Source organism: Periplaneta americana, chromosome 12 (genome assembly GCF_040183065.1).
Source record: "Periplaneta americana isolate PAMFEO1 chromosome 12, P.americana_PAMFEO1_priV1, whole genome shotgun sequence".
Taxonomy (NCBI): domain Eukaryota; kingdom Metazoa; phylum Arthropoda; class Insecta; order Blattodea; family Blattidae; genus Periplaneta; species Periplaneta americana.
The window spans coordinates 50,083,773-50,098,679 of NC_091128.1; the positions used below are offsets into that span (position 1 = coordinate 50,083,773).

The following is a 14,907-nucleotide window of genomic DNA, read 5'->3' on the forward strand; positions in this document are numbered from 1 at the left end:
GGTGACTGATCAGAATTAGGTTTTTGGATATTCCAAAGCATCCTCTAACTTTACAATTCCAATGTTTTGGAATTGCTTACAGATTTCATCATCAGGGCAGATAAGTAAGATCAGAGGGATCGTCTACACTACAGCGAAGAGAGATTATATAGAGTGGACACTGAGTGAATTTCCTGTTCTGTTTTTCTCTGACCATGCGCTCAGCGTGTAATTCCACTTTCAAAATATAGAGGTCATTGTAGTCAAGCACCCACGAACGGTGGAACAGCAAGCTCCATTCGCTAAACAAGTCTGCTAACAACTAGTTCTGCTATTGATTGCTGGTACAATATCAGCGCCAACTACATGGGAAAAGATAGAACCTTACACTAGTGACAGACTACAGTCACTAATCGCGATTATCGACCTAATCGCGATCGGGGTTGTAGTGTGTCACCGTCCCGATCGCGATCAGGAGCTTAATCCTGTTTCCAGAACAAGATAATCGCGCTGAGGCACGGCCCAGTGGACGAAAGTAACATTTTAGTAATCTTTGGTTTCTAATCACCTTGATTTATATTATTTAGGAAGTCGTGATAGCTTCTGCTGTGGAGTTTTGTTACCCCTTCCATTGTATTATACGAAATAGAAACGAAAATGAATGGCTAGAAATTGCCTACTATTAGATGTATTGGAGAAATTTAATGCATATCTGAGAAAAATAAAAATAAATATATTAACAAATGGCAAACGAATTATTCATATATGGAGGGCAATAGAAAGATGCTGGAAGATATTTCATTTTAATAAATAATGGATTACAAACGAGAACTGATTCCTTTTTCAGATTTTTAACTTCAGTCTTCATTACGACGATATCGTTGAGGTCAGGGTTCATTTTAAAAATATGTTTTATTACAAAATAGTTTAAATCTTAGTCTTAATAATATAAATTATATAGGTTATAAAATCTCTTTCCAAAATTACATAAATGGTGTAAATTGTACCAGGTTAGATTATAAAACATGTACAAATTTTAAGAAATAAATTACCATATCAATCTGCAAGAAACAACAATAAAAAAGGGAAAAAACAATGAACAAACATCAAAAGAAGGTACGAACACAGTCTAGTATATACAGTCACGAAGCTTGAGTTGTGAGGGTGCTAGGAACAATAGATTGTGCCGGTACTATTTCGCATTGTCTGTAATGAGACGATAGTAGCTATCCTAGTGGTTAGCAACTATCTATGGATGCATATATACTACGTATTGAGCTTCGTGACTGTATATACTAGACTGTAGTAGTAGTAGTAGTAGTAGTAGTAGTAGTAGTAGTAGTAGTAGTAGTAGTAGTAGTAGTAGTAGTAGTAGTAGTAGTAGTATGGTGGTAGTAGTAATAGTAATAGCAGTAGAAGGTTACCTGAGTGCCAGTGCCATGTGCCTCAATGTAACCCACGCTGCTTGGATCTACTCCTGCTTCTTTATAGAGTGCTGAGTTGTTCTCCTTCTGTCTTTCTCCTGATGGACATGTAATGCCAGCTGTCTTGAAACCATCAGTGTTAGTTCTGACGTGCAGAAGCTCTGCATACACTCTTTTAGTTTGCGACTTTTTCTGCAGGTATAGGACAACTGCTGCCTCCGATCTCACATATCCCGAGGCTGAGAAAAAAATGTATTTCAATATATTGATTTCAGTAAATTCCTGTAATGCGTTACATTGTAGGTAAGACTGATCGGATAAGAATATGACATAAATTTTACGTCAAGGAAACATACTTACATTTTGCTTTTTAAATTGACTTTTGTAGAAATCTGTATATTTCACGAAAAATGTAAGTTTAATAACCCGTTAGTCCAAGTAATGTTTAATTTTGCTTAACGAATTTTAAATTAACAGTCTGTTTATTTTTAACGCTTTGTTAATGTATTTTCCATTTGTTCAACATAATTTTGTCTAAGATAATCAACACTTAACTATAACGTCTGTTAGCACTATTTTAACTACTCAACAGCAGTTGATAATGATTCTACACACGTAAGACAATTTTTGATTGGCTAAAATTAATCTTTAAATTCTATATTATAGAGTGAGTCATGAAACTTGCATAAAATGACAACCTGTTATAGTAGGCCACGCTCCATAAACAAACAGTTGACAAATGAAAGTTGTAGGTGACGTGCTGAATAATAATTACAAAGTAACGTTATATTTCCTTATTGCTATTATGGATACGAAATACGAAGGAAATAAAATAACACTGATATATTTAAACAGTCCAAAGTATTTTTTAAATGTTATATTCCCAGTCATATGCTAAACATTCCCTGCAAAGAGACACAAAATATTAATTTCGCAACTTTTGTTCGAACAGCTGTGGGGACATCGGCCATATTTAACTAACTGTTAAACGAGTTAACTGCCCGAAATCCTACATTTAAAATTAACAAACTGTTAACAATCTGTTAAACCAAACTGGTGTTGAAAACATACAATTTTATTAATTAACAAACTGTTTAGATGAAAGAGTAATGGAACGGAGAAAAATTCCCTCCGGCGCCGGGATTTGAACCCGGGTTTTCAGCTCTACATTCTGATGCTTTATCCACTAAGCCACACCGGATACAACTCCGACGTCGGATAGAATCGTCTCAGATTAAGCTCCAACTCTTGGGTTCCCTCTAGTGGCCGCCCTCTGCACTACGTCATAGATGTCTATGAACGTAGGACCGAAGTCCACACATGTGCTGAGGTACACTCGTTATGAGTGACTAGTTGGCCGGGATCCGACGGAATAAGCGCCGTCTTAAATCACGAAGTGATTTACGCATATCATATATATTATTTTAAGTACCGAAGTACATATGATATATCCATGCAGATATGCTGCGTCATCATACGATGAAAGAGTAATGGAACGGAGAAAAATTCATGGAAATATATGTACTTCGGTACTTAAAATAATATAAACTGTTTAGAGTTTAACAGTCGTTAAATTTTCTAACAATACTTGGAAAAACCAGCCATAAGATTCACACAGCAATACCTTGTACAAAGTGAAGATAGTAAATTAAAACTACAATAATATCAATACCTATGGGTATCCTTGGATGAATATTGTATCACTTAATAAAGGAAAGTACGTATGAAACTTATATATTGAAGGAGATTCTCAGTTTCAGATATTTTTGGGATTTGTTTTACACTATATACAGAATTATAATTTTAACAATTCCCATTACTTCCAAATTTCATATCATAAAACAATGTAACTTACAGCCTAATTTATAATCTAAATTTCAAAGAAATAGATTAAAGAACTTCTTGTACAATTTACAAAAAGTTTTAAGACTATGATAAAAATGTTCTCTCCTTTGTGCAAGGCCTGTGATAACTGATAAGAAATAAAAAAATTGTAACAGAAAGATAATAAGCCTGAAATTATCTTGTGCCATTTTCCGCGAAGCATATGTTTCTAAACAAGCTCCTAGTCATTCCCAAACTAAACTTACATTATCTCTAATAGTAGGACGACCGCTAATCTATCTTATCACATATTATCTAACCTTAGCACTGACAGGTGCTACTTATCGTTAACTTACCTCCTCAACAAAACCTACCTAATTTTACAACAGACAGTGGGTTTACTTGTTACTTGTCACAAATCTACCTCGATTCATCAACACTACCAAACTTATCACTGACAGTAGGGCTACTCGTCACTAATCTATCACCTCATCAAACTTTACTTAACCATATCACCGACAGTGGGGCTACTTATAACTAATCTATCTCCTCATAAAACATAACCTAACATTATCAGTGACAGTGGACCTACTTCTTACTACAACAAAACATATCTACTATTGCCCCTACTACTAGGGGCTACTTGTCACTAATCTATCTCCTCATAAAACACTACCTAACATTATCACTGATATTGAGACTACTTTTCAGTAACCTATCTCCTCGTCAAATTCTACTCTTTTAATTAAGAGTGGGGCTACTTGCCACTAATCTATCGTCACATCAAAACCTACTTAACCTCATCACTCACAATGGAGCTACTGGTCACTAATCAATTTACTCATTAAACCTCATCACTGACAATGGGGCTTTTTCTCACTGATCTATATTCTCATCAATTCTATCTAACCTTTGTAACTGAAAGTGGGCTACTGACCACTAATCTAACCTCATCAAATTCTATCTAACCTTGTAATTGATGGTCGGATAATCTTTAAGTAGATTCTTTGCATATTACTGATGAAATCCCGGCCACCAAGTCACTCAATTGAGTTCCTTGTATAATGGCAATTGACTTAATATATATCAACATATATGTCGAAATTGGAGTCATACCACAAAGGGAAAAACACTATAGGAGAGGGATTCGATCCGGTGTTGTGGATTGAACTTCGGCGTAGCTCAGCAGTTAGAGCACTTGGTACATAGAACCAAGGACCCGGGTTCGATCCCCGGCGCCGGAGCGAATTTATCTTCTCTAATAATCATTGTTACCATAACAGATATATTCTATAGGACCAAAAATTAGTCTTTACGTAGATTCTTTGCCCAACAGTGCATATTACTATGGAATCCCGGCCATCAAGTCACTCAATTGAGTGCGTTCCTTGTATAATAGCAGTTGACTTAATATAATATGTGAACATATATGTCGAAAACATACATTAAAAATGATATGTTACAGTTATATGAACACATTATAAATTTATTCAAGATGATAGACATGTTTCGGAGAATGCTTCTCCATCTTCAGTGACAAATTACATCGACACAGTGGTCCAGATATTCGAATTATGTTCTTGCTTGGCTTAAAGTAAACCTGACATGTATTTCATCAAAACTATATATGTCAAACTTGGAGTCAGACCACAAAGAGAAAAACACTAGAGAAGAGGGATTCGATCCCGTGCTGTGTATTGAACTTCGGCGTAGCTCAGTAGTTAGAGCACTTGGTACGTAGAACCAAGGACCCGGATTCGATCCCCGGCGCCGGAGAGAATTTGTCTCCTCTAATAATCATTGTTTCACTAACAGATATATTATGTAGGACCAAAAATTAATCTTTAAGTAAACTCTTTGCCCAACAGTGCATATTACTGTGGAATCCCGGCCATCAAGTCACTCAATTGAGTGCGTTCCTTGTATAAAAGCAGTTGCCTTAATATAATATATCAACATATATGTCGAACTTGGAGTCAGGCCACAAAGGAGAAAAAACACTAGAGCAGAAGGATTCGATCCGGTGCTGTGGATTGAACTTCGGCGTAGCTCAGTGATTAGAGCACTTGGCACATAGAACCAAGGACCCGGGTTCGATCCCCGGCGCTGGAGAGAATTTTTCTCCTCTAATAAGTTAATCATTGTTACCATAATCATTAATAACCATTTCACTTGATGGTCACAATATTGGACAAGACTACTTACCACTGGCATCAAATACATTAGACACACTATGAGGAGACAAAACTCCAAGTTTAAACAGATGTTGGGTGTAGAATGGGTTGAGCATAAGATTTGTAGAACAGACAATGGCTGCATCAACGCGACCAATCCGCATGTCTATCACGGCTTGGTTGAGAGCTACCAGGCTTGTAGCACAGCCTGAATCCACAGAAAAGCTGGGACCTGTACACAGTACAACACCAAAGTAAACTGTTGTTAATATTTAAGTATCATAATGTTGCAGAATTTGATTCCGTATCTTATTATCATACATACATATCTTATTATCCCACCTCCCTCAAATCCATTTTAAAATTATTTTCCCATCTACGTCTCGGCCTCCCCGAAGGTCTTTTTCCCTCCGGCCTCCCAACTAACACTCTATATGCATTTCTGGATTCGCCCATACGTGCTACATGCCCTGCCCATCTCAAACGTCTGGATTTAATGTTCCTAACTATGTCAGGTAAAGAATACAATGCGTGCAGTTCTGTGTTGTGTAACTTTCTCCATTCTCCTGTAACTTCATCCCTCTTAGCCCCAAATATTTTCCTAAGCACCTTATTCTCAAACACCCTTAACCTATGTTCCGATCTCAAAGTGAGAGTTCAAGTTTCACAGCCATACAGAACAACCGGTAATATAACTGTTTTATAAATTGTAACTTTCAGATTTTTTGACAGCAGACTGGATGATAAAAGCTTCTCAACCGAATAATAACAGGCATTTCCCATATTTATTCTGTGTTTAATTTCCTCCCGAGTATAATTTATATTTGTTACTGTTGCTCCAAGATATTTGAACTTCTCCACCTCTTCAAAAGATAAATTTCCAATTTTTATATTTCCATTTCGTACAATATGTATTATGTGTGTATTTAATTTTAAGTAGGTTATTTTACGACGCTTTATCAACATCTTAGGTAATTTAGCGTCTGAATGAGATGAATGTGATAATGCCGGTGAAATGAGTCCGGCATTTGCTCATGTTGGGTTGAGGGAAAACCCCGGAAAAAACCTCAATCAGGTAACTTGCCCCGAGCGAGAATCGAACCCAGGCTACCTGGTTTCGCGGCCAGACGCGTTAATCTTTACTCCGCAGATGTGGACTGTATGTATGTATGTATGTATGTATGTATGTATGTATGTATGTATGTATGTATGTATGTATGTATGTATGTATGTAGTTAAAAAATAAATCAGAAATATGAATATCATTGGCAACAATGAAAAATTTATAATTTCTGCAAAACGTATAATGAGAAATTGTATGTACAATGGCACCATTGTTTCCAATAGGATTCTATATGAGGTGCTCGGCGCACAAATGGCGAAACCCAGAAAATTGTTTTCCACTTTACATCGCTGTAATGTAACAGTGCGCGAAATGCAATACACAAACGAAAGAAAATTGAGCTAAAATCTCAAGGAAAAACTGGGGATTATGATTAGGCCGATTTACGCTTTGAAAAAGCAATATGAGGAGCTCTATAAAGCAATAAACTCAATTTGCAAATTTTGTGGGTTGGACCATTTATGAGCTGAGCCTCTCATATCTATACTAATAATAAATCTGTAGCCAAAATTTTTCTGGTAATTTTCGATTTTCCAAAAAATAATTGGCGTTAACATGTATAATTAACCATCCTGAAACCGAAAATCGCTTTTTTGACATTTTTGTCTGGCTGTCTGGATGTTTGTTAACTTTTCACGCGATAATGGTTGAACCGATTTATATGAAAATTGGAATATAAATTAAGTTCGTTGTAACTTAGATTTTAGGCTATATGGCATTCAAAATACGTTATTTAAAAGGGGGGTTATAAGGGGGCCTGAATTAAATAAATCAAAATATCTCGCTTATTATTGATTCTCATGAAAAATATTACATAACAAACGTTTCTTTAAAAATTATTTCCGATAAGTTTTATTCTATACAAAATTTTGATAGGACTGATATTTAATGAGATAAATGAGTTTTAAAATTACAATAACAACGCCATCTAAGGCGCTGTACTGAAATAAAAACAAATGACTTCGTCTATAAGGGGCCTTGGACAACAACAATCGAAGACTATTGAACATAGCCTAAGAGAATGTTTCTGTGTTTGTATGAAGTAATATCGGAAGCTAATTAATTGTTTAATTATTATTTTACCATTGGAAAGTGTGGTTTCTCTAGATGGACATAATTCTACAATGTTATTATAGTAACTTCTGAAACATATAGCAAGTAATATAAAGTATACACATTAAAACTAAATGATATGTCAATCTTCATTAAACTATGGCTACATGTAATAACAATTAAGAAACATATTAAAGGAATTGTCATTGCATCAAATGAGTGCTCTCTGGACCAAAATGACCGCATTTTAATTATTTAAATACAATTTAAATTAAGTAACATATTAAACGATTTATCCTTCTAACAAACACGAATGTTCCCTGGATCAAACGTCCTATTTCAATTATGTAATTACTTTATATTTATTTCTAACAGGTGCAGCGGAGCGCACGGGTACGGCTAGTAGTCTAATATATACATCATTAGATATTGAATTCATTTTTACAAAATGCTGTGAGAGACAGTTTTCATCCCCGCTATGCACCAATGATAAAGAGAGTGATGAAAATGGATTGAAGATTTGAGCAGTTATGGATATACAACAGAAACTTTACCTGTAAAATCAAATTGGAAAGCGATTCGGTTAGCAAACATAGTTCTGGAAGAGCCAAGCATCCCGATGCCATTAGCACGCTCTTCTGTCGTGCCCCAGTAGATGTCTGCATCAGATGCTGATACTGCATAGTACACTCCTGTGTTGCTGCCACGCACGTCGGCGGGGTTCCTCCCTGCATAACACAAAACCATAACATGCATCATGTCCAGACCATAGACTAACTAAATAACCGCTAGACCGCCCACTGGCGCTAGTGTTATGCTCCCAAATTGAACAGCCGACGAGCGGCCATTTGTTTGGTAGAGGTGATTAAGTATGGTTCTTTCGCGTACTGTTTTTAATTGCAGCAATGCACACGGATGTAAAGATAAAGAAGGAAGGAATGTTACATTTCAATGATTAGTTAATTTTTCATTTCTACAATGATTCTTCCTCCGTATTATGTTACAGAAGACAAACTATTGTGCTTAAACGACTGTATTATGCTTCAGGTTTCCTCTGAGTAAAGATTCCCTTAACCGAATGTGGATAGGTAAATTCCGCAGAGACAATTTCTACCCTACAACGAATCATTCAATATGTTCAACTCATTTCGAACTACTTTCAAACTACATTATTACCTTATAGATTATTATTGTCCTTCATCCACTTCATATCCTTCATTTTCTTCAAACAGATAATTATTCGCCGAATTTAAAGATACAAAAACTGTATAAATTATAAAAAGTTAATTTTTAATATGATTGATTGAAAGTAATTCTTGTCTTAGTTACGAATTAATTCAGTTTCTGCTTCTGCTACTGCTATTGTACTAGGCTTACTGCTGCTGCTGCTGCTAATAGAAATGCTTTTTGATTTCATACAGCAGTTTAACCTACAGATTAAATTAAAAGTAGACATTAATTCTTTTATTAACTGTGATTATTAATATTCACATTCAGAGTTCCTATGAAAATGATGCGAGCCTGACAGCCAGAGTTGCCGGGTATCCCCAATTTATGCGGAATTTCCTGGTTGAATCCCGATAAAGCGAATCGGGATTGATAAAAATTCTGATTTGAGAGATAATAGCTTAGAACGTAATTAAAAAAAAATAGTCTGCATTTCCTATTATCCGATATTTTTATTGATATATTGACTCTAATGGTTACATTGTAAACATAGAGGCAACCCGCGGAAATTTAGTAAGTTATTTTATTGGGCTATTTTACGACGCTGTTTCAACATCTAGGTTATTTAGCGTCTGAATGATATGAAGGTGATAATGCCGATGAAATGAGTCCGGGGTCAAGCACCGAAAGTTACCCAGCATTTGCTCGTATTGGGTTGAGGGAAAACCCCGGAAAAAACCTCAACCAGGTAACTTGCCCCGACCGGGATTCGAACCCGGGCCACCTGGTTTCGCGGCCAGACGCACTGACCGTTACTCCACAGGTGTGGACGAAATTTAGTAAGTCTGTGAGGTAACCCAGCTGATTGCCGTAAGACAACTCTACTCGCAAGATAATAGTTCCCCTAATTCTACCGCATTGTTGATTAATCTGTTTCGGTACCTAGTTGCTGCTCTCTCAATTAATAAACATTGTGTAGTTTAGGTGCGTTGAATGACAAAAAAGATAGCGTCTTGATATCGTATTTTACACTAATAACAGACACAATTTCTGCGTTTTATAGTTTAGTGAACTATGTTTAAACATGGATTCATCGTCAGATGTACTGTTGCAGTACCGGATCCGAAAAATAAAAGTTGCAAAGTTAATTTAGTAGTGAATGGTTAAAACATATTCGTGGTCAATAAAAGAAAAAACGATTAGCCTGTAGTATTCACTGTACTGTGTGTCCTTATTTTAGTGTTTCTCAAGGAGGCGAGTATTACATTAAAAACACGCGAACATTACTTTGCAGAAAACAACTATAAATCTTATGATAAAGTGATGACAAGTCTAATGTCTTCAGTTAGCTTCTGATATCCCGATTTCCCTCGCAGAAAACCTAGCAACTCTGCTGGCAGCAGAAACACGTTATTAAAGGTATATCGCAAAGGAAGTATTGTTCCTGTAAATAAAAGCATTTAGCTTTCGGATACGCAATACAACGCACATTCAAATTTCGAAATCTCGCGCGTTTTCTTCCAAACAAATGGGGGTTTTCTGCTGCTTCAATCTGGGAACATATTTCTCACTTTTCCGCTACGGCTTGGTAGGGGCTCGGTCCCCCACTCTTCCTACAGAGCTGCGCACGAGATCGGATGAGTCTACTTACGAATTATAGGGGAATGGGTTTGTCTTTGCCTAGAATTCGGTAGACACACGCCCCACCTTCCCTTCTATTCTTAACCTCGCTACAAAAACGTTTTTCCGTACTGTACATCGCAAGTATCTTGACAAAATGCATGAGCTGTAGTTCTTTTCATCATCATCATCATCATCATCATCATCATCATCATCATCATCATAAGGACTACCAATAATTCCTAAGCGTCGTTGTAGTAGTCATTACCGTCACCATGATCACTTTTATAGTCATCTTCTTCACTCATGAAACTTCCTGGTTTTCCCGACTCAGTATTATGCCATTTCCCCAGTCTGTCTAAATTCCTCTTTCCTATTGGTAACTTACTTCCATATCGATTTGGTAAGTGATCATTTTGAATTTTTTGCTGGTGTTCAGTCGATTTATTTTATGTTTTAGACTTAGTTCATTAAATAAATACAATGAAATTCGGCAGACGCAGGAATTAATTTGTCAGTCACAATTACTTGTATGGGAAATTGGTCTAGTTTTTCAATTTCTATGAAAAATTCTTGTTAGTAATTGAGTATTACGTAATTCTGTGGAGGAAACTGTCTGCAAAGCTTTACTGAGGGTCAGATAACTGAAATCCGCCACATTGTTAGCAAACAGCGGCGTCGCTTCGGTAGGCTGGTGTCCAACCATATATAAATATCTCAAACGAATATAGAAAGTTCAGCTATCGTTTTCATCGTCGTCGTCGTCGTCGTCATCGTCATCGTCATCATCATCACAGTCATCGTTGTTATTAAAAATATCTATATATGTAACCGTCTTTTTGTTCACAAATTAATTTACTGCACACTTTTACAGTACAAATTGAGACAGGGAGATCAAAGCCCACTAACTCCAATTTTTGACAAAATTGAGTTATGGGCTGGATAATGCTTTTTAGTTTGTCCCGCATGCGTGGAAGGCAAGAATACACTAATTTCGACATTCATCTGCATTCTGGGGGCTGTTTTAAAACTCGTGGAAGTCAGAACTCCACTTACTCCATGGAATAAGAGAGTTTTTGCATTTTAAGCTTAATTTCCCGGTAGGTGGCAACACTATCGCTCAACCAGCTGAGTAAAGTGATACGTTATGGTATTCAGAATGTCACAAAAATCTATGAAATCCATGTAAGTAGGACTATTAAAGGCACAATATCGAGTCTAACTTCCAGAAACTCAATACAGATGCATCATTCCCCAATCAACTAAAGTACAATTCAGCATTGCCATTGAAAGAAAAAAGCAAAAGGACTTGCAAAATTTAATGCAGTTATTTCTGAGGAAAGTAGGATGTACTACCAAACTCTGTTCGCGGACAGTAATAATCTAGAATCTAGATGCACAGGAAGAACATGAGAGTGAGAGAAAAAAAAAACAATCTGTAACATGAATGAGACTGTGTTAACATTTTAATATTGTTTGTGGTTTTATTTGTGTATTTTGATTTGCTTTATGGTAATTTGTGATTTTCTGTCTCATATATTTGAAATTTAAAAAAATGTAGCAATGTTAATCTTAATAATGAACTTCCATTTTCTCGTATATTCCAATGTTTCATAAGGGAATTATGAGATACTTATCTTCTTTTCTTCACATGGCTCATATTTATTCACTTTTCTTCATTCATACACTGTGGAAGTCAGAAAACCACTAACTCCAGTAGTGTTCATTTCAAATTGTAGCGTAAGATAATGTAAAAATGTAGGTTTTGAAGTATTTAATTGATAAAGAATGTAATTTTACACAATATTAATAGATAAATGTATAATATTTAAAGTTAGTAAGAGAAATAATAAGTTTTTTCTCTCTCCTGTAAAATTTGGTTTATTGGAGTTAGGGTGTTTTTGATTTGCCTGTCTCAGTTCGTATTATGAACTACTCACCTGCATCAATGAGAGCCTCATAGGTGAGTTCCAATGCAATGCGAAGTTGAGGGTCCATCACTTGCACATGTTTAGGTGGAATGCCGAAATAGGCTGCATCGAAATGAGAAATATCTTTCAATGTTCCAATATCAGGTAGATTGCAGAAACCTGCAAAAAATGGTAGAAACGAGGGATATGAAAAGTATGAATTATGTAATTATATTTACAGAAGTGTATCTTTTCTTTTTTTTCCTTCTAGTTATTTTAGGAACAAAAGTTTCTGAATTATTTATTTTTAATTAAACTTCATTTCGTTCACGGCCTGCCAACAATTTTATTGTTTTATCAACCACTTCCTTTCTCACTGTATAATTATTATACCCAGAGATATTTTTAAATCAAAATCACTTTCGTTACTCGAACTCACCATTCTTTTTCATGAGTGTTTCAAAATTGATTATTAGTTTGCTGCATTCTACGTGTCACTTCTCCGACCGAAAAAAGAAAACAGATTTCAAACAACCAATAGGCTTTTAATTAGATTATACATTGTGATCTTTTATTCCCTTTACACTACAGCAGGTATAGCCCGACCACTGACATTAAAACCTGCGCCACAAACCAGTGTTCGTTCGTGCGCAGGTTGTCATAGTGGGGGATCTGTTGTGTTGTAGATGCGCTCCCTGATCGACGTCTCGCAGCGAGTACGTTCTAAACTATTCGAAACAGCACTCGTGTCCGCTTCCAATCTTTCACTTTTCAATCAATTAATTATTAATATTCCATTTCGACGTATTGTGTATAGTTAAAACAGATTGTAATTTATAATAATGGAAGGGAAACCAAATGTGCGCGGCAGGCTTTTGAAAAGTGACGCGCGTAAAATTATTTATAACGTTGCGAAGTATTTATGGGTTTAGGTACAGCTTACGGCAGTAAAATTTTTTGGAAATATTCAACATTTTTTTCCTCCATTACTGTATCTTGTACAATAATGAAAATTGGACATGTAAAACACTGTTCTTCTGATATATTAGAAAAATATTTTTACGATTTAAAAAAATTATATATATATATATATATATATATATATATATATATATATTTCACAAATTCAAAATGGTGGCAGTTCACTGTGCAGTGATGAAGCGTTTCCCTCATAATTCATACACTTGTTAAATTTTTCATGTTCTCTCTCTTTTATTTTATCACTGAAATTCATGTTTACAATATCATACTCTTTCAACTATATTCCTTAACAAATAATATATCGTTTTTATTTTGTTTTAGAAGACAGTACTGATAATTGACCATTCTTAAATGAATTTATTTTTTATCAGACAGTCTATCAAAGGTAGAGAAGTGATCTGGCATCATATTGTAGATATGACATGTATAAATACACACAAAAATGTCATCACAGAATGTTGGAAGGTTTTTGAGTTATGTGGAAAATACTTCATCACTGCACAGTGAAATGAATTTTGAAAAAAAAAAATGTGAATAATTTTTTTTAAATCGTAAAAATATTTTTTTCATATAGCAGGACAGTGTTCTACACATACCAATTTTCATTATTGTATAAGATACAGTAATGGAGGAAAAAATGTTGAATATTTCCAAAATTTTACTGCTGTAAGCTGTACCTAATCCCTTACAAGAGAAAAAAAATTAAGATGAAATATAATGTTGTCACATCAACAAGGAAGCTACGGGAATTTCGCCCAGCTTGATAAAAAACGTTTTGAAGGAAGGGGCAGTGTCATTGTCTACCACAGTTGGAGTCCGACTAGTGTAACCCGGCCTAGCGAGCTGCTCGTATAGTGATGACGTCACCCCTTCCATGGACACGTGAGTATTGCAAAAGTCGAAGGTATTTTTATAGTTGGTCGAGCTGTAGTATGGCGGTCAGTATACCCGCAGAGAAGTTGTCAAGGGCAAGAAAACTTTACCCTCCCCCTTTGTAATAAGTAGACTTCGTTGAATTGCCACACGCAGCATGCAATCAGGTTGCCGATGTACGGTAGTATAGAGGAGGTGAGCGACCGCCCGGTCTCATAGTATAAGCAGCTCATGTTAAGAGTTGTGACCGGTCCAAATAGATAGGGCAGCTACAGCTAATGTATACCTATGTAAGCACTTGTTTTAGCATTACTGTGGTTGGAATAGTCAAAGCTTAACATTTGTTCAGTGCAGACAAGAATTCAATCAAACATGCTACAATGAGTGTGTTCCTGTTCCAAATAATTGCCCGTGTAATACACTTACCCCCGCAGCCAGTCTTGGCCCGTTGGGGAACATGGTTGGATGCTGTTAATTATTATGCAGAAGATTACGGCAAAATAATGGAGGTAATTGATGCATTGGATAGCACATACAGTTCCGCTGTTGCAGCTGTAAAATCATTGCCTTCTGAACAGCTATTGGAAGATATTCTGTTCACTTATTCTAATTTTAAAATCGTGTCCAAAAGCATCATCCTGTTAGAATCGTCTAAACTACAACTCTCAGAAGACCTTAATATAGTGGATAGAGTATCACAAACCGTTATCCAAAATAACAATTCACTAATTTCAGAAAAAGTGAAATGTAAGTTTAGAAACATTATTGCTAAAAATTCT

At 35.8% G+C, this 14,907-nt stretch overlaps 1 protein-coding gene across 1 annotated transcript in view; it reads right to left on the reverse strand.

Annotated features, from left to right (window-relative positions):
- LOC138710396 (fatty acid synthase-like) overlaps positions 1–14,907 on the reverse strand; it is a 107,179-nt gene that overhangs the window by 77,965 nt on the left and 14,307 nt on the right. The window contains exons 3-6 of the mRNA XM_069841286.1: positions 12,305–12,454; positions 8,132–8,305; positions 5,433–5,633; positions 1,404–1,642 (exon numbers count right to left, since the gene is read on the reverse strand). Of these exons, the coding sequence (XP_069697387.1) occupies positions 1,404–1,642; positions 5,433–5,633; positions 8,132–8,305; positions 12,305–12,454 (764 nt within the window). The remainder of the gene's footprint in view (positions 1–1,403; positions 1,643–5,432; positions 5,634–8,131; positions 8,306–12,304; positions 12,455–14,907) is intronic.